This window comes from Misgurnus anguillicaudatus, chromosome 3, assembly GCF_027580225.2.
Source record: "Misgurnus anguillicaudatus chromosome 3, ASM2758022v2, whole genome shotgun sequence".
Taxonomy (NCBI): Eukaryota; Metazoa; Chordata; class Actinopteri; order Cypriniformes; family Cobitidae; genus Misgurnus; species Misgurnus anguillicaudatus.
Genome location: NC_073339.2, coordinates 25,767,328 through 25,789,851, shown reverse-complemented (window position 1 = coordinate 25,789,851; position 22,524 = coordinate 25,767,328). Strand labels below are relative to the sequence as shown.

Here is a 22,524-nt window from a genome sequence, read left to right as displayed (position 1 = left end):
TAGGGGTTATAAACTATAACAGTTCTTATAGAACTGCTTATAACTTCTGAATTCTTTGTATGGCATGTAAGCTCTTTTCTGCTGCCCCTTGAGCTGTGTCTACTGAGTGGCGCATCTGTTAAGTCGTATGCACAGAGATCCTGAGTTCATGGGTTCGAATCCCACCTGAGGCAGATGTTAATTTCTTCTATTAAAGTTTTGTTCTTTCCCACCTATTCTTCTTGACCTGTCTGTAGTTCACATATGTTCTATTTTTGCCATGTTTTCTGTTGCTGCTCTGCACTGCGGTGGTTCTGCTCTGTCATTGCTACGCTTTGGGTTCTTTGCGGCGCTTTGTGTTCTTGATGCACCTTGGGTGCTAAATGCGCCCTGGGTCATTGTTACGTTGTATGTTTCTTGCTGTGCTTCGGGTGCTCATTGCGCCGATTGTGCTTGGCACCGTATCGCTGCTTGCAGCTATATTTAGGGGTCAAGCACCGAAGGTGCTGAGACACCTACTGTTTCTGTTAGTATTATTAGGGGTCAAGCACCGAAGGTGCTGAGACACCTATTGTTTTTGTTAGTATTATTATTAGGGGTCAAGCACCGAAGGTGCTGAGACACCTATTGTTTTTGTTAGTATTATTAGGGGTCAAGCACCGAAGGTGCTGAGACACCTATTGCTATTGTTAGTATTATTATTATTATTATTCTTACTCTTGTCCAATGGGAGTCTATGGCAGCCCTATGAACCATAAGTAGTAGAATGATGAAATTTGGCACAATTGTAGTGGTGGTCCTAAATAGTCATGTGACCAATAATGGGGTCTCTAGCAGTAACTCTATAGCGCCACCAGCAGATCAAAAATTCAATGTTCGAACTGTTATAACTAATGATACATTTGAACTGTGAAAATTCTACTTAGTACACGTGATTGCCCTTCTCACATTAATTGATTTTAATACCTTACAGTAAGACTCCTCCCATTACAGTAGTGGCCATTTTGAAATGTACAGTTGTTTGTTTTTTCGCTACTCCTCATTCAAATTTGGTTCAATTGTTATGAAGTTTGTCACAGATGATCTTTGTAGTGAGTTGCATAGAAATGACCGAACAGAATTTTGATATTTATCTTTATGCAAAAGTAATAAATGCGTGAACTTAATGAGGTTGATGCAATAATGGTTCTGAAGCTGTACCTCGGTCATTCTTTGATCAATTGAAATGAAATTTGGTACACTTCATGTTGACCATGAACTGGGGGTCCATATCAAATTTGGTGACAGCGCCACCTATGAGTCATGAGATATGAAAATAGGCTATTTTTGCCCATAACTTCTGAACTGTTTGTCAGAAAATTAAGATCTTGATGTCTATGGATTGCTTGGCTCATGCCGCATCTGTCGATGTGTATTATGCCGGGTTTGACCAAACCGCCTGTCCGCCATTTTGAAATTTCACATGAATTGTTATATTTTTTGAACTATTGCACATATCCGTGCAAAAAGTGGTAAGGAGCTTTGACATGATGCCCTGAAGGTACCTGGGAAGTCAGAGTACAGCGCCACCTAGGGGTAATAAACTATAACAGTTCTTATGGAACTGCTTATAACTTCGGAATACTTTGTCTGATATCAATTTCTTTCTGAAATTGTATTCACTGGTTTATGCCGGTTGCAACGATACCTCATTTGTCATTTTCCAACATTCTGTTCATGTATTATCGTAAAGCATTTGGTAGATGATTTTTCCGCTACTCCTTTTACAAATTTTGTTTATTTTTTGCCAGGTTCTGCTCGTATAATGTTTGGAGCAATCCGCACAGAAATGACTGAACAGATTTTTGATATTATGTTATCTTTCTTAGAAATACCACTCCAAAGTTGACCGTGCCTGTGACGTTGTCTATTTGCCATAGTAAATTAATATGACTGTATATTACATTGTATAGCATTACTATACATAATGATCTGCTTGTCTTCAATTTCACTTGAACCCATTTACATTGTATTTATGTTATTTCTACTTCTGCTGTGTCTATTCTGCATCTATGGTGATTGACATATGTCAATCCTTGCAGATATCTAATCTTTTTCTGCTGCCCCATGAACTGTGTCAACTGAGTGGCGTATCCAGGAAAGCACATGCATTGAGATTCTGAGTTCTTGGGTTCGAATCCCACCTGAGTCGTATATTAGGTTTTTCTATTAATGTTTTGTTCTTTCTCATCAATTCTTCTCAACCTGTCTGTAGTTCACATATGTTATATTTTTCCATGTTTGCTGTTGTTGCTCTGCATTGTGGTGGTTCTGCTCTATGATTCCTGAGCCTTGCATGTTTGATGCGCTTTATGGTGCTTGCTGTGCTTTGTGAGCTTGCTGTGCTTTGTGTGCTTGCTGTGCTTTGTGAGTTTGCTGTCTTTGTGTGCTTGCTGTGCTTTGTGAGCTTGCTGTGCTTTGTGAGCATGCTGTGCTTTGTGAGCTTAATGTGCTTTGTGAGCTTGCTGTGCTTTGTGAGCATGCTGTGCTTTGTGAGCTTAATGTGCTTTGTGTGCTTGCTGTGCTTTCTGAGCTTGCTGTGCTTTGTGTGCTTGCTGTGCTTTCTGAGCTTGCTGTGCTTGGTGTGCTTGCTATGCTTGGTGTGCTTGCTATGCTTGGTGTGGTTGCTGTGCTTGGTGAGCTTGCTGTGGTTTGTGAGCTTGTTGTGCTTTTTGAGCTTGCTGTGCTTTGTGTGTTTGATGTGCTTTGTGTGCTTGGTGTGTTTTGTGAGCTTACTGTGCTTTGTGTGCTTGCTATGCTTTGTGAGCTTGCTGTGCTTTGTGAGCTTGCTGTGCTTTGTGTGCTTGCTGTGCTTTGTATGCGTACTGTGCTTTGTGAGCTTGCTGTGCTTTGTGAGCTTGCTGTGCTTTGTGTGCCTGCTGTGCTTTGTGTGCCGGCTGTGCTTTGTGTGCTTGCTGTGCTTTGTGAGCTTGCTGTGATTTGTGAGCTTGCTGTGTTTTGTGTGCTTGCTGTGCTTGCTTTGGGTGCTCATTATTTCGCTGAAGGTGCTTGGCCCCGAGTTGCTGCTTGCAGCTATATTTATTATTATTATTATTATTATTATTATTTTTCCCCAATGGGAGTCTATGGCAGCCCTATGAACCGTACATAGGAAAATGATGAAATTTGGCACAGTTGTAGAGATGGTCATAAATAGTCATGTGACCAAAAATGGGGTCTTTAGCAGTAACTCTATAGCGCCACCAGTAGTCCAAAAATTCAATGTTCAAAATGTTATAATTGGTGAACTATTTGATCTATGAAAATTCTACTTAGTACACGTGATTGCTCTCATCCCGCTTATTGAATTTGATACTTTACAGTAAGACTCCACCCATTACAGTAGCGGCCATTTTGAAATGTACAGTATTTCGTTTTTTCGCTACTCCTCCTTCAAATGTGGTTCAATTCTTATGAGATTTGGCACAGATGATCTTTGGAGTGAGCCGCATAGAAATGACCGAACAGAATTTTGATTTTTATCTTTGTTCAAAAGTAATAAATGCGCAAACTTAACGAGGTTGACGCAAAAATGGTTCTGAAGCTGTAGCTCAGTCATTCTTTGATCAATTGCAATGAAATTTGGTACACTTCATGTGGACCATGAACTTGGGGTCCATGCCAAATTTGGTGACAGCGCCACCTATGGGTCATGAGATAATAAAATAGGCTATTTTTGCCCATAACTTCTGAACTGTTTGTCAGAAAATTATGATCTTGATGTCTATGGATTGCTCACTTCATGCCACATCTGTCGATGTGAATTATGCCGTGTTTGACCAAACCGCCTGTCCGCCATTTTGAAATTTCAAATAAATTGTTATATTTTTTGAACTATTGGACATATCCGCGCAAAAAATGGTAAGGACCTTCGACATGATATCCTGAAGGTACCTGGGAAGTCAGAGTACAGCGCCACCTAGGGGTTATAAACTATAACAGTTCTTATTGAACTGCTTATAACTTCTGAATACATTGTCTGATATACATTTTCTTTGTGAAATTGTATTCACTGTTTTATGCTGATCGCAACGATACCTTGTTTGTCATTTTCCAACATTATGTTCAGGTGTTATTGTAAGGCATATGGTAAATGATTTTTTCGCTACTCCTTTTACAAATTTTGTGTATTTTATGTCAGGTTCTGCTCGTATAATGTTTGGAGCAATCCGCACAGATGTGACCGAACAGATTTTTGATATTCTGTTCTCTTTCTTAGAAATACCACTCTAAAGTTTACCGTGCCTGTGACGTTGTCTATTTGTCATAGTAATAAATTAATGTGACTGTATATTACATTGTATAGCATCACTATACATAATGGTCTGCTTGTCTTCAATTTCACTTGAACTCATGTACATTGTATTTCTGTTATTTCTACTTCTGCTGTGTCAATTCTGCATCTTTGGTGATTGACATGTTAATCCTTTCAGCTCTCTAATCTCTTGTCTGCTGCCTCATGAACTGTGTCAACTGAGTGGCGCATCTAGTTAAACCACATGCATTGAGATTCTGAGTTCCTGGGTTCGAATCCCACCTGAGTCATGACGTTTTGTTCTTCCTCATCAATTCTTCTCAACCTGTCTGTAGTTCACATGTGTTCTATTTTTCCATGTTTGCTGTTGTTGCTCTGCATTGTGGTGCTTCTGCTGTGTCTTTCCTGCATCTTTGGTGATTGACATATGTTAATCCTTTCAGCTCTCTAATCTCTTGTCTGCTGCCTCATAAACTGTGTCAACTGAGTGGCGCATCTAGTTAAACCACATGCATTGAGATTCTGAGTTCCTGGGTTCGAATCCCACCTGAGTCATGATGTTTTGTTCTTCCTCATCAATTCTTCTCAACCTGTCTGTAGTTCACATGTGTTCTATTTTTCCATGTTTGCTGTTGTTGCTCTGCATTGTGGTGCTTCTGCTGTGTCTTTCCTGCATCTTTGGTGATTGACATATGTTAATCCTTTCAGCTCTCTAATCTCTTGTCTGCTGCCTCATGAACTGTGTCAACTGAGTGGCGCATCTAGTTAAACCACATGCATTGAGATTCTGAGTTCCTGGGTTCGAATCCCACCTGAATCATGACGTTTTGTTCTTCCTCATCAATTCTTCTCAACCTGTCTGTAGTTCACATGTTTTCTATTTTTCCATGTTTGCTGTTGTTGCTCTGCATTGTGCTGTTTCTTGCTGTGCTTTGTGTGCTTGCTGTGCTTTGTGTGCTTGCTGTGCTTTGTGTGCTTGCTGTGCTTTGTGAGCTTGCTGTGCTTTGTGTGCTTTGTGAGCTTGCTATGCTTTGTGTGCTTGCTGTGCTTTGTGTGCTTGCTGTGCTTTGTGTGCTTGCTGTGCTTTGTGTGCCTGCTGTGATTTGTGTGCTTGCTGTGCTTTGTGTGCTTGCTGTGCTTTGTGTGCTTGCTGTGCATTGTGAGCTTGCTGTGCTTTGTGTGCTTGCTGTGCTTTGTGTGCATTGCGCCGAAGGTGCTTGACCCCGTGTTGCTGCTTGCAGCTATTTATTATTATTATTATTTTTCCCCAATGGGAGTCTATGGCAGCCCTATGAACCGTACATAGGAAAATGATGAAATTTGGCACAGTTGTAGAGATGGTCATAAATAGTCATGTGACCAACAATGGGGTCTTTAGCAGTAACTCTATAGCGCCACCAGTAGTCCAAAAATTCAATGTTCAAACTGTTATAATTGGTGAACTATTTGATCTATGAAAATTCTACTTAGTACACGTGATTGCTCTCATCCCGCTTATTAAATTTGATACTTTACAGTAAGACTCCACCCATTACAGTAGCGGCCATTTTGAAATGTACAGTATTTCGTTTTTTCGCTACTCCTCCTTCAAATGTGGTTCAATTCTTATGAGATTTGTCACAGATGATCTTTGGAGTGAGCCGCATAGAAATGACCGAACAGAATTTTGATTTTTATCTTTGTTCAAAAGTAATAAATGCGCAAACTTAACGAGGTTGACGCAAAAATGGTTCTGAAGCTATAGCTCAGTCATTCTTTGATCAATTGCAATGAAATTTGGTACACTTCATGTGGACCATGAACTTGGGGTCCATGCCAAATTTGGTGACAGCGCCACCTATGGGTCATGACATAATAAAATAGGCTATTTTTGCCCATAACTTCTGTAATGTTTGTCAGAAAATTATGATCTTGATGTCTATGGATTGCTCACTTCATGCTGCATCTGTCGATGTGAATTATGCCGTGTTTGACCAAACCGCCTGTCCGCCATTTTGAAATTTCAAATAAATTGTTATATTTTTTGAACTATTGGACATATCCACGCAAAAAATGGTAAGGACCTACGACATGATATCCTGAAGGTACCTGGGAAGTCGGAGTACAGCGCCACCTAGGGGTTATAAACTATCTTATTGAACTGCTTATAGCTTCTGAATACATTGTCTGATATACATTTTCTTTGTGAAATTGTATTCACTGTTTTATGCTGATCGCAACGATACCTTGTTTGTCATTTTCCAACATTATGTTCAGGTGTTATTGTAAGGCATATGGTAAATGATTTTTTCGCTACTCCTTTTACAAATTTTGTGTATTTTATGTCAGGTTCTGCACATATAATGTTTGGAGCAATCCGCACAGATGTGACCTGTCGTGGATTTTTTCAGGAGAATCAGAGACGGTTGAGATGTAAAATTATCTTTAAAGTATTTTATTAAAGAATTGTGTCAGACAGCTTGAAACACAATACTGGTCATAGGGTGTATACACCTGCATTGATAAAATGATGATGACAATGACTATGACAATGACCCCGTTCTGAGTTTCTCAGTGATTTAAATAGTGCCCCAGTTTTAGTAGCCCTCCCATTCGAACAATCTGTTTGTACTGGTCCTGTATCTTTGCGACCTTTAAGTTGCTACACAAAAAGACAGCCATTGCTGGTAAAACACAATGCCTTTGTTTTCTAATGCGTCATAAAGCTATCTTGCTATTCTTACCAAGGTCACACGTCCCCCATCCAGGCCTAGCTGTGGAAAAACACTGTCATGGCAAGCAACAGAGAGACACCTCACTTCATTTAGGCCTCAATCATAAAACACATTAAAAGTATACTTTATATAAAACATTTATACTAAGCTTGAGATAAAACACTCAAAATTTCTCTACCATATATCCCCCCTTCGGAAACTAAATGTTTTCGATAACCACCCTGCAAATACGACTGATGATACCAGAGAAGCCGGGCTAGGTACTTTAAAGAAAGAAAACATATAAAAGAATAAAATACCCCTGACAGTTAGGGCCAGACCCTCAGTCACTTTTCTAGTCTCAACAGTCATTTCACACGGGTTATCCTTTAAATGATAATTAACAACCTGTAAAAAAAGAGTAATGATTAACAACATGTAAAAAATAACATAACATTCAATTTTAAATCTAAAGCAAGCATATCATCTTTTCAAAAAATTATTTTCACTTTCTGGTAAGCCGTGCTAGGTGGATGTTTTACCTCCACCCCCAGGAAATTCCTGGACCATCAGTCACTTACCAGGCTTGTTACACTGTCATCACATCGTGGACAGTGATGCTTAAAACCATCCCTTTCCCTATTTTACACACACTTCAGGTTTGCAACTTGCATTACTAATAAAAGATTATAGTAATAAAAATAATCACTGCAAAAGATAATACCTTGTTAATAAATGATAACAAATGCAAAAAAATTATAAACATTAATAAAAATAATAAATGCATTAGTATAGGTGACACCCTATGTCCAGTTTAACATGACCAGTAACATAATGATTCTCACATGAGAGTGTTTTGCTCTGGTGGGCAGTCCACACAGAGTCTTTCTAGGAAACATGAATTCTATATGCATACGTGTAGGGTGCATCTTCCAGCTTTGGACGGTCTTCAACCCATGCGCTTTGCACGCGTAGAGGGCCGTGTGAGGGAGGAGGGTACTAGAGCCTCGTTGGTTCCCCATCACACATGGCTGTTGTCCTCAAAATTATCTCCCTTGTCGTCCTCATTAATTTGTACCCGTTGGTACATTATCTTACCCATTCCTTTGTCAATAGTTTTCTCAATCAAACCACTGATACATGGTATGCAACAACAACCACACAATGCAAGGATAGCAACAGCTACAGCATTTGACATCAGTAAAGAAGTTATGAGTGTACTCCATTTCCCAAACCATTTTCCATCATTTTTGTAAACGGATCATCTACACCAGAGTTCTCAGCCAATTCATTTGACAAGGCGGTCAAACCTTCTAATGCACTTATAATGCTGCCATCGGGGGCAGTATTGTCAGAAATAAATTTTCAGCATCCATCATTTATAATTTTTTAAACACCCCCCTTTTCAGCCAACCACATATCTAATGCCGGCCTGTTTTGTTGTGCCATCAGTGACGTTACTCCCATTTGTTCAGTTATCCCCTTAACGTAATACAATTAATTAATCCAATCCAAATTTTTGGTTGACCACCAGAAAAGAATTTACTCATAACTTGTAACAATCTGATTTCTCGCTTTGTATTCATCTGGCACCCCCCTTGGAACCCCTATGGCATCTATATACTGTACACTCTATATACACATATTATCATAAGATCCACCAGGCAGATTTCATTTCTGTCTGTTAATACTCTTAACACTTACTTTATCATGTAGGCTCCCAAAATCAGGGAATGAAAACATTTGAAATAGCTTTATTAATTGTACCAGGGTACAGGTTCTCTTCCAATTTACTCTCAAACCTGGCCTTAAATTCATGTCAACACACATTCACCATACGTCTGCCCTTTCTCTGGTTTGGCCTACAAACCAGTTTGCCTTGTATTCCTCTTTGTCATTTGAAACATCAATCTCTCTTTGGCACCACACATCTGTGAAATGGTTATCTTAAAACATGTACAATTACCCTTATAAGCCTGTACATTTGGTGGGAGAAACATTTTCATTATTAGAAACAAATAAACAACATTCATGCAATCTTCATCCTCCATATCCTTAAATGCTTTGATCATACATTACCCATTCATTGTGATCTCCAAATCCAGTTTCTATGGTTCATCACATCACTATCTAAAAAATAAGGTTACAGTGTTTATTTATCATATGGTTATTTCAACATAATGACATAGAGACAGTCGCCGTGGTTATCTTCTCTGGTACCTGAAAGCAAAGAGTATTATAATACCACAATTAGGAACATTTTACCTTAACAGCTGTTGGGCTAGCTTCTATGACCTCATACGAGCCTTCTCGTCTGGGTTCATCCCACTTACGCTAGTAAACTTTGATCTACACCCCGGTTTCTACAGGAAAAGGTGTTGCAGTCTCGTCACCAGGTGTCTCTCTGGGCCTGCTTTCAATCTGTAAAATAGCTTTATGGTTTCTCATTAGTTCAGCAATATATTCATTAATTTCATTTTTTAGATCCTCCTTATGCTCCAAATTCAATTAATTTTGGTTAGCTTTGAACATTGGTCTCCTTGTGACCATTTCATGAGGGGATAAACGCGTTTCCCTGTTAGTACTAGATCTTATGGCCATGAGCGCTATTGGTAAGGCCTGAACCCAATTTAGTTTAGTCTTTGCACAGATTTTGTCTATTTTTGATTTAAGTAAATTGTTACACCTCTCAACCGCCACTTGAGACTGTGGATGATACACTGATCCAAATTTTTGGGTTATTCCTACCCTAGCAAGTGCTTTTCTCAACAGGTTGGCCTGAAATCCTGGTCCATTATCTGCCTGCAATACCTTGGGAAGCCCAAATCTTGGGACCACTTCCCTCTTAAGTGCTCCAGCCACTGCTTGCGCACTCTGCGTTCACACTGGATAAGCTTCTGTCCATCTCGAAAAAACACATTTTCTTCTTAATTGGGTGGATCTATCTACAAAATCCATCACTAAATGCACAAATGGTCCTTCCACACTTGGAAACAGACGCATTGGATGTACTGCTGATTTGACATTTCTTTTCATATATAGCCTATGTCACATTCTGACAAAAATTCGCTAATTTAGTTTTACATATTGATAAACCAGAAACCCTGTTGTCTCAAAATCTTATCTATCATCTCCCCCCTCGCGCAATGTTCACTACCATGCGCGTTCATCATTACCATTTTCTCCATTCTAGATGGTATTACTAATTGTTGTTGCTCGGTTCTCCACAAACCTTTGACATTGACAATACCTCTGCTTTGCCACTCCATCTTTTCAATTTGTTACGCTGTATTTTGCATGTCTCTGATTTCATCAACAGTTACGTCTGCGGAAATGCTCACCTGTTCACTTTCATTCTTTTTACCTGACCTTGTCACTACCATGGACATGGTTTCAGCTCACTCTGGTTTTGCTGCGCCTAATTTTGCTTCCTTATTTGCTTTTTCATTTCCTTTGTCAATAAATGAATTCCTTCTGTTATACAAACCTGTGGTGTGCCTTCACTACAATATAACAACATCTGTCTGATTTTTTTTCCCCATGTCCTCACATTTAAATTTCCTAAATTAATTTACCCTACTGGCATATTCTGGTATTAACTCTGGTATGAACTACAATACCCTATGGCTCCCATTAATTCCATCATTTGCTTCACTGTGTTTTGCTATGGATAGTAAAGCATGGTTCTGTGGTGTTTGTCACAAATTTATTTTTGCCCTTCAAAGATTACTTTTTATAGTTATTGTACACTGGTTTTAGCCAAAATCAGCTTTTATTTTGATACTTTTATACATTTTTATGTCATACAGTCTGTTCAAAACTTGTTTGGTTAATTTCTCAAACCCCTCTCTGTTGTTGTGTGCTATCAAAATATCATCTACATATTGCAAGCATACTCCCTCTCATCTCTGGGGATAACTAGCTTATCTTTTAATTTTGTCCTGTAAAATTATTATTTGCTTCTGCTGTATACCTGTCTCAGTCATTTTTAATGGAATTAGATACCAACCTAGCTCCCTGTTCTCCATCCAGCCATCCTCTCCTTCTTCCCATTCAATTGAATATTACTTTTTCACATAAGGTTCTGGGTCCCTAGCCCTATGATTTCCCCACACCCACACTTTCACATGGGGGTGGCTTCCTTCCACAGCAAAATTATCTATCTTAAAACTGCTGATTCTCACTGCTACTCCAGTCTTTCAAACCAGCACTCCTTCACTTCTCAACTCAATGTCTTCTAGTTATTTTGGTTAGACACTGCAATGTTAATCCCTGTGGTGTGGTTTTGATGGTAGCATCTAATTTACACAAAATGTCCCTTCCAATCAATGTGATCGGAACCTGAGGTGCCATCAGAAATTGATTTACAACAGTTTTTCCTTCTATCTGAACCATAATTAGTTCTGACAGACACATTTCCATAGGTTTTCCACAGAATCCCATTGTTCTAACAGATGATTGTGATGCAACAACCCCAGGTACCAATTTTGGATCAATTGAGCTGCATGTAGTGCCGGTGTCAATTAAACATTCAATTTTCACTCCTTTAATTATGCATGTTAATTTAGGTTCTTCCCAATCATTTTTGGATAATGCTACCTGTTGGTTAATTGGACCCTCCGAACACCCCTATTGCTTCCATGGGTTTTTTGGACAGTCACGCCTAGCATGAGTATTCTCCCCACATCCCCAGCAAACATTGTTTTGCCCGAAATATGGATCCAGATCAGCGGATGCCCTGTTCTGAAAATATCCCCTTCCTCTGCCCCTTGGCCATCTTCAAAAAATAATTCATCTACTCTGTCCACTAGGTGCCATTACATTCACAACTACTGGTTGACACGGGACTGCGCCCTGAGGGTGCTGCCATGGGTTCTGATTTTGGGTTTGATCTGCAGCTTGTTTTGGCAGATCTGCTACCTTTTCAGACTTGTTAGGAGGGTGTGTTGCCACCATTTCGCCCTGAGAGTGGCTCGCTGACTCTTATGACCCTGCCCATCCCGCTACATAGGTTCCCCTGGGGGCCTTACTAATGTCTTTGTGTCTTTTCTTTTCTTCCAGACTAACTTGAGCCAACTTTCGTTCAGTCTCTTTAGCTTGTTGCTCTAAGTCTCTTTCGTGTTTCTGGTGTTTGGAGGCATGGTGTTTCAGGGTCTCCACCCACTTGCTGTGTGGCATTGCATCTAGCCCTGGGGTGTCACTCAGTTTGTTTTGCACATGCACTGGCAGTGCGTCCAGCAGTTCCTTTCTGAACAGTCTGGTTTCAAAGTCTCTTGGGTCAGTGGGATCTTTTCTCAGCCCCTGCCCTCTCCAAGTTTGCATGTTTTAAGCAATCCACAGTGCACAGTTCTCCTGACCCAGTGCAGCGGGGGTCAGTTTGGTGCTGTCAAACTTGACAGGGAACTCAGTTCTCAAGGCACCCCAAAGTCTGCCTCTGTAACACTCAAGAGCCTGGCCGTCAAAATCAGACGAAACCACACTCTGTCCCATACCTGCTGACAACAACACATCCTCCATTTCCCTCAAACTAGTGATTTTTGCCAGTAAGGCTTTTATGTCACCCACCGCCAATCTTGTACCTTGCGTCTCTTTCTCTAACGCACCGATCCAGGGACCAGCACCGTCTCTTAAACTTGGCAACCGATTTATTATAGTCTCTTAATCCCTATGAGCCCATGGGACATACACAGCTGTTTTCCCTTCAATACGCAACGGAAATACACTCACACCTGGCTCAGTCATTCCACCTCTAGGGGTGCTTTTCAATAACGGGGATCTGTCCTCTATTGGGTCAAAGTCTAAAGCTAATGTGTCCCTATGCTCCAATTCTCTGTTTCTCTCCTCTACCAACATCTTAGCTCTGTAAGTTCTTAATCCATTTTTGTCATATCTATACCACCTTTAGAGGCTGGGTACTCTTGTGTCATTTTCATATTTAGCCAGTCATCAGTTTCTCGCTTTCTCTGTTCCATAGCCTGCACTGCCCTGACCTTTTGTTGCTTAAGCACCCTTTCTTTTGCTATCTCTCTATCCTGCCTTTCTTGCTCCAAAATCATCCTTTCTTCCTCTTGTAATCTTTTACCCAGCTCTCTGTCCTGCGATAGCCCTGCTAAACCCAAAAACTTCACCTCTTTAGTTAATTCTGTTATTTCCTTGGCTCTCTGTTCAATTAGTCTGTTCAGATGTTCTAACTGAGTCCTGGTATACTGACTAGCTCCTCCTGCTGCCTGACTTTGTTCACTGAATGATCCTTCTTTGCCTCTATGCATCTCATCATACAGTTCCACATTTCCCTCAACTTCTAATTCCCCTTTAAGCTGCATAGTTCCTTTAATAACTGGATACAGTGTGCTAGCATCTGGTGAAGCAACAGGGGTGGTTGGGGCTGGAGTGTGAGCAGTTAAGGGAGGGTGACTTTCAGAGAGCGTGGGAAAGGGAGGGCGACTCTCAGAGAGAGCTGTGAAGGGAGGGCTGTTTGTGTGTGCGGTAGAGGGAGGGCAGTTTGTGTGTGTGGTAAAGGGGGGGCATGGATTGAGGGAGGCAGAGGCAGTGGGCAGTGCAAAGGGCGGTGGCTTAACTGTTTTAGTTACAACAGGTCATTGGTTTGCAGTGTCTACTGGCTGTTCTAGCAATCTTCTCTTTTCTGTTCTTTCGTTGTGCTTTGCCAGCTCTTGAGCTCTGATGTCTTCTCTATCAGCCATTACTCTTTTAGCTTCCTTACTCCAGCAACCTCTAGCTTTTTCCCACAATTCCATTCCATCTAACAAAGCTTTTCTCTTTTTCTTCTTTCCATCTTTCTTGGTTTTCAGATCCTGATTAGCTATATAATTAGTCATCCAAATTTTCATACTCTTTATTTTTTCTTTATGCCACGTTCCCTGTTCTGGCCAGTGAAAGGGAGGCTGCTCTCCTTTCTTATATTTGTTACTTCTGGTATACCATTTTAGATCATTACACCACTTAGCCAATGCTTTACCATCAAACCCTTTTTCTTGTAAGTTACACCATTCTACCGGGGCCACAGTGATAGCACGCTCTAATTCTTTGGTTGCTGCTTCCATGTTACACTAAATGGTTGTTTGCTTTATTTATTTAACAATAAATCAATGCACTTCTCTGCACTATAAAATGTCACAAAGGGTCCCACAAGTATGTAAATGATCTCCTTTTCACCAGTCACTTTATCTGTCACACAACCACTTTTAAGATTTGATTCAAACTTAAACTTAGCACTTACAATGCTCAGTTCTCTATATCCCACAATTGTCCTTGACACATTAATCTTACAACTGGAAAAACTTCTTATCTCAGGCCAACTAAAACTAACACAAAAAATCTCTCTGATTAATTGGGCTATTTTAAATGCAGACGTAACTGTATTGATCTCAGAGGCTTTTAATTGTTTTAATTGTTAAACTTCCTTCTGTTAACTTTTCTTTTGTCAAATCAAATACACTCAATAATGACTTTTCAATATTAGATAAAGATTTCAGGTTCCACCAAAATTCAATGTTTTCAGTAACAACTGACATTCAATCATGGACAATATTTTTCACACAGGATAACTCTTACCCCTAACTTTCAAAATCAAAATTCTCATATGGGTTGAATAAAATGCAGAAATATTCTTGGGTTGTTCTAAAACAATTCACTTATGGTAAATCCTTACCATGCAGCAATTAATAAACACTTTTTTTAACTTTAAGTTGGACCGAAGCTTTTTCCCTTGTCTCTCCCGTGTTTACTTGATAGAGTAATTTATAGTATCATAGTTCATCGATAAATTACCCTTAACCACTTAACTGTCACTGTTCCTGTAGAGGAACACCTAGGTTTACTTCAATATTTTGGATGTAAATGTTTATTGAATCATGACAAACTATATATTTTTGGAAAGGTCTAAGCCTCTAGAATACATATTTCAGCAGTGTTTTATAAAATAAATTATGTAGGGAGAGTAATTGATTACTTTATGAAGAGAGTGCGCCTCAAAACATTTATGTCCTGCTAAATGTCATTGTCCCACTGGTGGGATGCCTACAATTACTTCAGTGTTTTGCATATGAATTCTTATCCAATCATGACAAACTGTATATCAATGGAAAGCTCTAAGAGTGTAGTTTTCATTTGTCATCATCATTTTGGGAAAATATTGACATAGTGTGAGTCATTTTCTAAAAGGCCACAGGCCCTCAAGCGGGCCCACATTGTTTTTACATATTTATAATACTAATACCCTATCCTAAACCTAAAAATCTTGACAAACTATATATCTTTGGAAAGCTCTAAGAGTGTAGTTTTCATATTTCATCACAATTTTTGGAAAATTATGACGTAGTGAGAGTCAGTTTCTAAAACGTCACGGGCCACAGGTGGACCCAATTTGTTTTTACATATGTATAGCACTAATACCCTGTTCTAAACCTAAAAAATCTTGTCAAACTATATATCTTTGGAAAGCTCTTAGAGTGTAGTTTTCATATTTCATCAAAATTTTGGGAAAGAAATGACGTAGTGAGAGTCAATTTCTAAAAGGTCACAGGCCAACATGTAGGCCCAATTTGTTTTTACAAATGTATAGCACTAATACCCTATTCCAAACCTTAAAAATCTTGTCAAACTATATATCTTTGGAAAGCTCTCAGAATGTAGTTTTTATATTTCAAGGTCATCTGATGATAGAAATAATGTAGTGACAGTTTTTAGTTACATGACCCCACCCCCCATAGGAATGCATATTAATTTTATATATTCATAATTCTAATATCATATTATAAATCTTCAAAAATATTGACAAACTATATATCATTGGAAAGCTCCAAGAATGTAGTTTTCATATTTCAAAACGTTTTAGCAGTTATAATAATACAGTGACAGTATTTTATCAATTTGTGACAAGAGAATGCAGCAAACCGTTGACATCTAGTGGCCGTTGTTGGTAAAACCACTAAAAGTGTTACACAAACCTCATTTTTGGTGATTTTAACTTAATATTTGGATCACAACTGCTTGAGACATATGGCCTCATGTTTACATTATTACTTTTGTGAAACATTTTCATTTTTATAATTTTATTTATCACATTAATATGTTATTGCATTATTTTTAATTATTATAATAAATTTAAACTGCTATAACAATTTTTCTGTTAAATATTTTCACCTCCAGAAACATCAGTGAAAAACCTTACTATAGTGTTCTCGTGCAGTGTGTTGAAACTCTGACTAAACACCAAGTTAAACCACAGCCAATGAAGACAGAGTCGTAGTAAGGTTGATCATTTACTGTCACTCTCTTTTCATAAACATGTTGCGGTGAAAACTGTAATAAAACAATACAACAATATTCAATGTACATGTCTCCATTATTCATACAATTATAAATGTCTCAACAATGTGTACAATCACAATCACAGCTGTTCTCACTGTAGTAGCAGCTATAATGGCTATTAGCATCACTGTTAGCTTGTTTTTAATAACATATCAAACATCACCTTTTTAACAAAATCTTTACAAATATATAATCCTTAACATATCTAATGTCACATAGATGAACTTACGGCATTGCCTCTATGAAGTATTAAAGTGGATGCAATAGATTGAAAGTAAGAGCACACGATGACTGTCTCATGTTTTCAAGTAGGACCAGGAACAACTGACAGGAAGTGACCAAACAGGAAATGACATCATCATGTAACAAATAATATAAATTTTTACAAATGAGGTAGATAAACCAAAAAGTAATTATGAACTTCTAATTTTATCTGAGAATATGTATCAACAAAAATAAACCAGATGTTTAAAAGTGAAATTTCTTAAAGGGCAACACACTCCCCGCCTGACCTAAGTGAGGTCACTATGAACTTGTTAGAGTGTTGAACCTTAACCTCTAGATCAGTCTTTAGGTAGAAGTAGAACAACTTCTGCAATTGGCCTTAGAAATGTTTTTAAATTGCCTTGATCACTTGTAGTTACCTCAACTTTTCTTACATGACCATCCAGTCCAGGGAATATGGCAGTGATTCTAGCCATAGGCCAGCAGTTACGGGCTATCTGCTTGTCCCTGAGCAGAACTACATCTCCAACTTGAAGGTTTTTGCGAGGTACTGTCCACTTCTGTCTTTGCTGCAAGCAAGGTAAGTATTCACGGCTCCAACGGGTCCAGAACTGGTTTGCAAGAGCCTGAACTTGTCTCCATTGCTTTGTGTACAGGTCCCTGTCTGAGAAGTCTCCAGGAGGAGGTGGAACTCCTGTCTTCTGGGTAAGAAGCATTGATGGTGAAAGTATGAAAGGCTGTTCCGGGTCTGCAGAGACGGGTAAGAGTGGTCGTGCATTAATGATAGCAGTAACTTCTGCCATCAGTGTACAAAGAACATCATGGGTTAAGCGAGTGTTCAGCTGCAGAAACATTGAATCTAATATTCTTCTGGCAATGCCAATCATACGCTCCCACGAGCCTCCCATGTGAGAACTATGTGGTGGGTTGAATTCCCAGCTGCATCCTTGTTCACTGAGGTACCGCTGCACCATTTTGTCCATTCCAAGCTCCTTGCATGCTCCAATGAAATTTGTACCGCAATCGGAACGGAGCTGTTTTGCAGGTCCTCTGAGTGCAAAGAATCGTCTGAGAGCATTTATGCAGCTTGAGGTGTCCATAGACTCTATGACCTCAACATGTACGGCTCTCGAACTCATACAGCAGAACATGATGGCCCACCGCTTGCTTTCTGCCTGTCCTCCTCTGGTGCGTCTGGTTGTGACAGACCAGGGTCCAAATACATCTAGCCCCACATATGTAAAAGGAGGGCAGGTTTTGAGGCGTTCAGATGGCAGGTCCGCCATGCGCTGTTCTTCCAGCTTTCCGCGCAGCTTGCGACAAATTATGCATTTGTGGAGTACTGAATTGACCAGTCCCTTGCCTCCCAAGATCCACAGCCCTGCTGCCCTAATTGCTCCTTCGGTCAAGTGACGGCCTTGATGTTTCACTTGCTCATGGTGATGCCGAGTGAGCAGTAGGGAGATGTGGCTATCTTTGGGCAGAATTATTGGGTTCTTTTCTGCAGCTGCAACCTGAGAGTGCTTTAGTCGTCCTCCAACACAGATGAAATCATTCTCTATGACTGGACTGAGTTTCCACAAGCGGCTACTTTTGGATACAGCTTGGTTAGATTGGAGAGCTGACAGTTCTTTCGCAAAAGCAGCTTTTTGTGTTGCTTTAAGGATAACGTTCCTTGCTTGGTCCATTTCATCTGGAGTACGAGGTAAGTCGCATCGGTGCCAACCTTTGCATTTACTGTTTTGGTTCGTGTGTTTGCAGGATTTTGCCATGTGAACTAGAAATGCTACTCCTCTTACTAGGGAAGCAAAGGTGGAGAACCTTTGAAATCGGTCAGAGGTAAGCTCTGGTTTTTCCAGGTTAGTAGCACATGTTTGTACTTGTGGCTGGATTTCTGAGTCCTTTTCAGGTTCAATTAGCTCAAATGTCTCATTTGTTTGTGTTTTCTCTACAGGTGGCTGATGCAGGAAGGAGGGACCGGTGAACCAAGAAGTCTGCACAAGACAGGATGCAGGTAAGGATCTCGATGCATGATCTGCAGGGTTTTCTTCCGTACGTACATAGTGCCACTGCTCAGGTCTTGAGGACTGGCGGATACGTTGGACTCTATTGTGAACATAAACATAGAATCGTTTCGACTCATTATAAATGTAGCCAAGGACCACCTTGCTGTCTGTAAAGAACTTTACATCATTCAACCCTAGATCTAGCTCATCCTGGATGAGATCTGCCATCTCTACTGCTAAGACAGCAGCACACAGCTCAAGCCTTGGGATTGTAGGTTTGGACAGGGGTGCCAGCTTTGCCTTGCCCATAACAAATCCTACTTCAACTTTCCCATCTTTCTGAAGTGCTTTCAGATAAGCCACAGTACCTATGGCCTTTGTTGATGCATCTGAGAATACACACAATTCTGTGTGCACAGCTTCAGTGAGTGAAGTGGTTGTGTATGTACGTCGAACATGAAGCTGTTTTAAGTCTTGCAGAGAATCTCTCCAGGCTTCCCATTTGCTAAGTTTGTCCTCTGGGAGGGGCGTGTCCCAGTCAGACAGTTCAGAGGTAAGTTCTCTGAGAAGGGCTCTTCCCTGGATCGTGACAGGTGCCAGTAGACCCAGAGGATCGAAAACACTGTTGACAGTGGAAAGGACTCCACGGCGGGTGACTGGTTTGTTAATGGTCGATGTGGAGTAGGTGAATGTGTCAGTTGTGATCTCCCACAGCAGACCTAAACTCCGTTGTGTGGGTGAAGTCTCTCCACTCAGGTCTAAGTCCTTGATTACTGGAGCACAATCGTCAGGTGGGAAAGCTTCCATGACTGTCTGAGAGTTTGAAGCAAACTTGTGTAGGCGGAGATTTGACTCAGCAAGTGAAGCCTGTGTTCGTTGTAGCAAATCAATTGCCTCAGCTTCAGATGGTACAGATATCAAACCATCATCAACATAGAAATGTCTTTCCACAAACTTGACAGTATCAGCACCATGCTTCTGTGCACCTTCTCTGATGGCTCTTCGCAGCCCATAGATGGCCACTGCAGGAGACGGCCCATTTCCAAAGACGTGGACCTTCATCCGATACTCAACAATTTCCTTCTTAATATCATTGTCCTTGTGCCATAGAAAACGCAGGAAGTTGCGATGGTCTTCACGCACCAAGAAACAGTGGAACATCTGTTGAATGTCTGCTAGTATTGCAACCTTCTCTTTCCGAAAGCGTAGGAGGACGCCCACAAGGGAGTTATTGAGGTCGGGGCCTGTGAGGAGCACGTCGTTGAGCGAGACACCAGAGTATCGAGCACTGGAATCAAAGACCACCCTGATCTGGTTGGGTTTTTGTGGATGGTAGACCCCGAATGTTGGGAGATACCAGCATTCATCCTCTTCTTTCAGTGGTGGTGCTACCTCAGCATGACCATTATCGAAGATCTTTTTCATAAATGCCACATACTGCTGCTGCATCTCAGGTTTCCTCTTCAGGGTACGTTGCAGGGATGTGAATCGATTAACTACTTGCCCTTTGTTGTTTGGCAGGGGCTTGCGTGGTTCTCTAAATGGTAGAGGAGCTACCCAGCTGTTTGCCTCATTTCTGTAGACATTCAAGTCCATTATTTTTAGGAAAGTTGTATCTTCCACAGATGGAGCAGGTCTGTTGTCATGCTCAGTTCTGTTAAACACTGCCTGTCCAAGTGTCTTCTCAGTTGCCTTGCCAGACATGTTACAGCTTTGCTGCATCTCTTTGATTTGCATAAAGCTTGTGCAGGGTTGAAAGATTGAATGGCGACCACTTTCCAACACATTGGTCTTGAATGTATTGACTGTTGGCTTATGTACATTACCCAGACACACCTCTCCTATTACTACCCAGCCCAGGTCCAGACGTTGGGCAAAGGGGGCGTTGATTGGTCCATTGATCTGCTGCCTGACCTTGTGTGCCCTTATGACATCTCTTCCAAGTAACAGAAGTATTTCTGCTTCTGGTTCCAGTTCTGGAATGTGCTTGGCAATGTTTTGAAGATGGGGCTGGTGTAGAACTGCACTTGGCGTTGGAATTTCAGACCGATTATTCAAGATCTCATGACACTCAAGGAGTGATGGAAGGGAGATGAGAACTTTTCCATCCAGTGATTCAATCTGGAAACCTTCTGCCTTCCTACCAGATGTTCCTATAATGCCAGAGCAAGTTCTGAGATTATATGAGAATGGTTTGCTCTCCACGTTGAACAGCTCAAAGAACTCTGGTCTAGCTAATGAACGATTGCTTTGATCATCCAGAATTACGTAGGCTTTGATGGCCAAGTCTTTGGAACCCTTGGGGTATATCTTCACAAGGCAGATTTTTGAGCATGAGCGGCTCCACTGACCTTGACCACAAACTTCTGTGCAGCTTGTGCTGACAACAGCCATGTTAGAACCATCTTCTCCCTCCCCGCCATCCTCTTGTGGTGGTGAAGAAGCCTTAGCTGCTTGAGGTGATGGGCCTGGGTGCATGGCCGCATCATGATTAGTGCTGCCACATTCCGTGCACTTCACAGAAGACTTGCATTCTTTGGCGAGGTGCGAAACCGAAGAACAGCATTTGAAACATATTCCTTTCTCCTTGAGGAAGGCCTTTCTGTCATCGAGGAGTTTGTTTCTGAATGTTCTGCATTTTTTCAAGGGGTGTGGTTTATTGTGCAATGGACAATTTTTATTAGGGTCGTCATTGGCCGCATACACGTTTGTTTTATGCACTGAGACGGGTTTGTTGGTATGGAAACTCTTCACAATGGATCTGTCAGGTTTTGTGGGTGCTGTAGCACTGCTTTGATGCATAAAGCTAGGGTCGTGTCGTTTCTTTGCCTCATGGCACACAAAGTTACAGAAATACTCAAAGGGAGGAAACTAACTGTAGTTTTCTTCCTTGTAGAATGAACCAGAAGTCACCCACTTGTCCTGAAGCCCATATGGAAGCTTGTCTACAATTGGTCCAATTCCGCGTGAAGTGTCAAGGTATGACAGACCTATGAGATAACCATCTTCTTTAGCACCTTGGATTTCCATAAGTAAATCTCCAAGTTCTCGTAATTTGGTGTGGTCTTTTGCTGAAATCCTAGGAAAGCTGTCCAACCTCTGAAATAGTGACTGCTCAATGATTTCTGGTGCAGCATAGCACTCACATAGTCTCTCCCATGCTTTGTGTAAAGCGAGATTGGGATTGTTGACATACACTGAGCGGATGCGTTTCACCTGTTCGCCAGATTCTTTTCCCAGCCATTTAGTCATGAGGTCTAACTCTTGGCTTGCTGTGAGGTGAACTTCACGAGCTGCACTGGTGAATGAAGAATACCATGACCGATAATTTTCGGGCTTATCATCAAATTGATACAGTCCTGAATTAACAAGGTCCCGTCGTGCTATATACTGTGCCAAAGGCTCTGATTGAGGTGCCGTGTTAACTTGAGGAATGTATCGAGGGACATATGACTTTGCGTGCATATTCATGATGGGGCTTCTGACTTCAGACTTCATCGCACCTGCAGACAGATCAGGTAGGTTTGTTGAGGGTAAGTGCATACTATCAGCTTTCTCAGACTTTGGCTTATGGATAGACTGTTTATGTGAAATGTCTTTCACAGGCGGACTCCATGTTATGAAGCTGTTATGTGAGTCAGCGTGAGATGGAGGAGTGACAGGTAAGGCCGATAAGACTGGAGAGGGAGAATGACTCTGAAGGTTGATTTGAGAATTGACATATTCACTTGTACGTTCAATTTTAACTTTCTCCGATTCAGATCTTCCCCTTTCAACTGCAGCATGCATTGATAGTTCAGCATCTTCCAGCACTTGTGCCTCCACAGCGGCTGCATCAGCTTCTCTATGTAGCGTTAGCACTTCCAACTCAGTGTCTATTCTTACAGTTTCCAGTTGATTTTGAGCTTCTTTTGCAGCCTTTTCAATTTTTAACTTAGCCTCTTGGCTGGCATATGATGCTCTTACTTTAGCAGCTTCAGCTCTGGCCCGGGCGTGA

The 22,524-nt window shown here is 40.8% G+C and overlaps 1 protein-coding gene and 2 long non-coding RNA genes across 3 annotated transcripts in view; 1 reads left to right on the top strand and 2 right to left on the bottom strand.

Annotated features, from left to right (window-relative positions):
- LOC141361906 (uncharacterized) overlaps window positions 1-22,524 on the top strand; it is a 593,959-nt gene that overhangs the window by 136,984 nt on the left and 434,451 nt on the right. The window lies entirely within an intron of this gene.
- LOC141361876 (uncharacterized) lies at window positions 7,082-10,893 on the bottom strand. The gene is made up of 2 exons (XR_012367969.1): window positions 9,232-10,893; window positions 7,082-9,092 (listed from the first exon to the last, which is right to left on the bottom strand). It is a non-coding gene; the product is annotated as an uncharacterized lncRNA (long non-coding RNA).
- Window positions 16,235-22,161, bottom strand: LOC129438920 (uncharacterized). The gene is made up of 2 exons (XM_073863568.1): window positions 16,526-22,161; window positions 16,235-16,287 (listed from the first exon to the last, which is right to left on the bottom strand). The coding sequence occupies exon 1, from the start codon at window positions 21,327-21,329 to the stop codon at window positions 16,860-16,862; it is 4,470 nt and encodes a 1,489-aa protein (XP_073719669.1). The 5' UTR covers window positions 21,330-22,161; the 3' UTR covers window positions 16,235-16,287; window positions 16,526-16,859.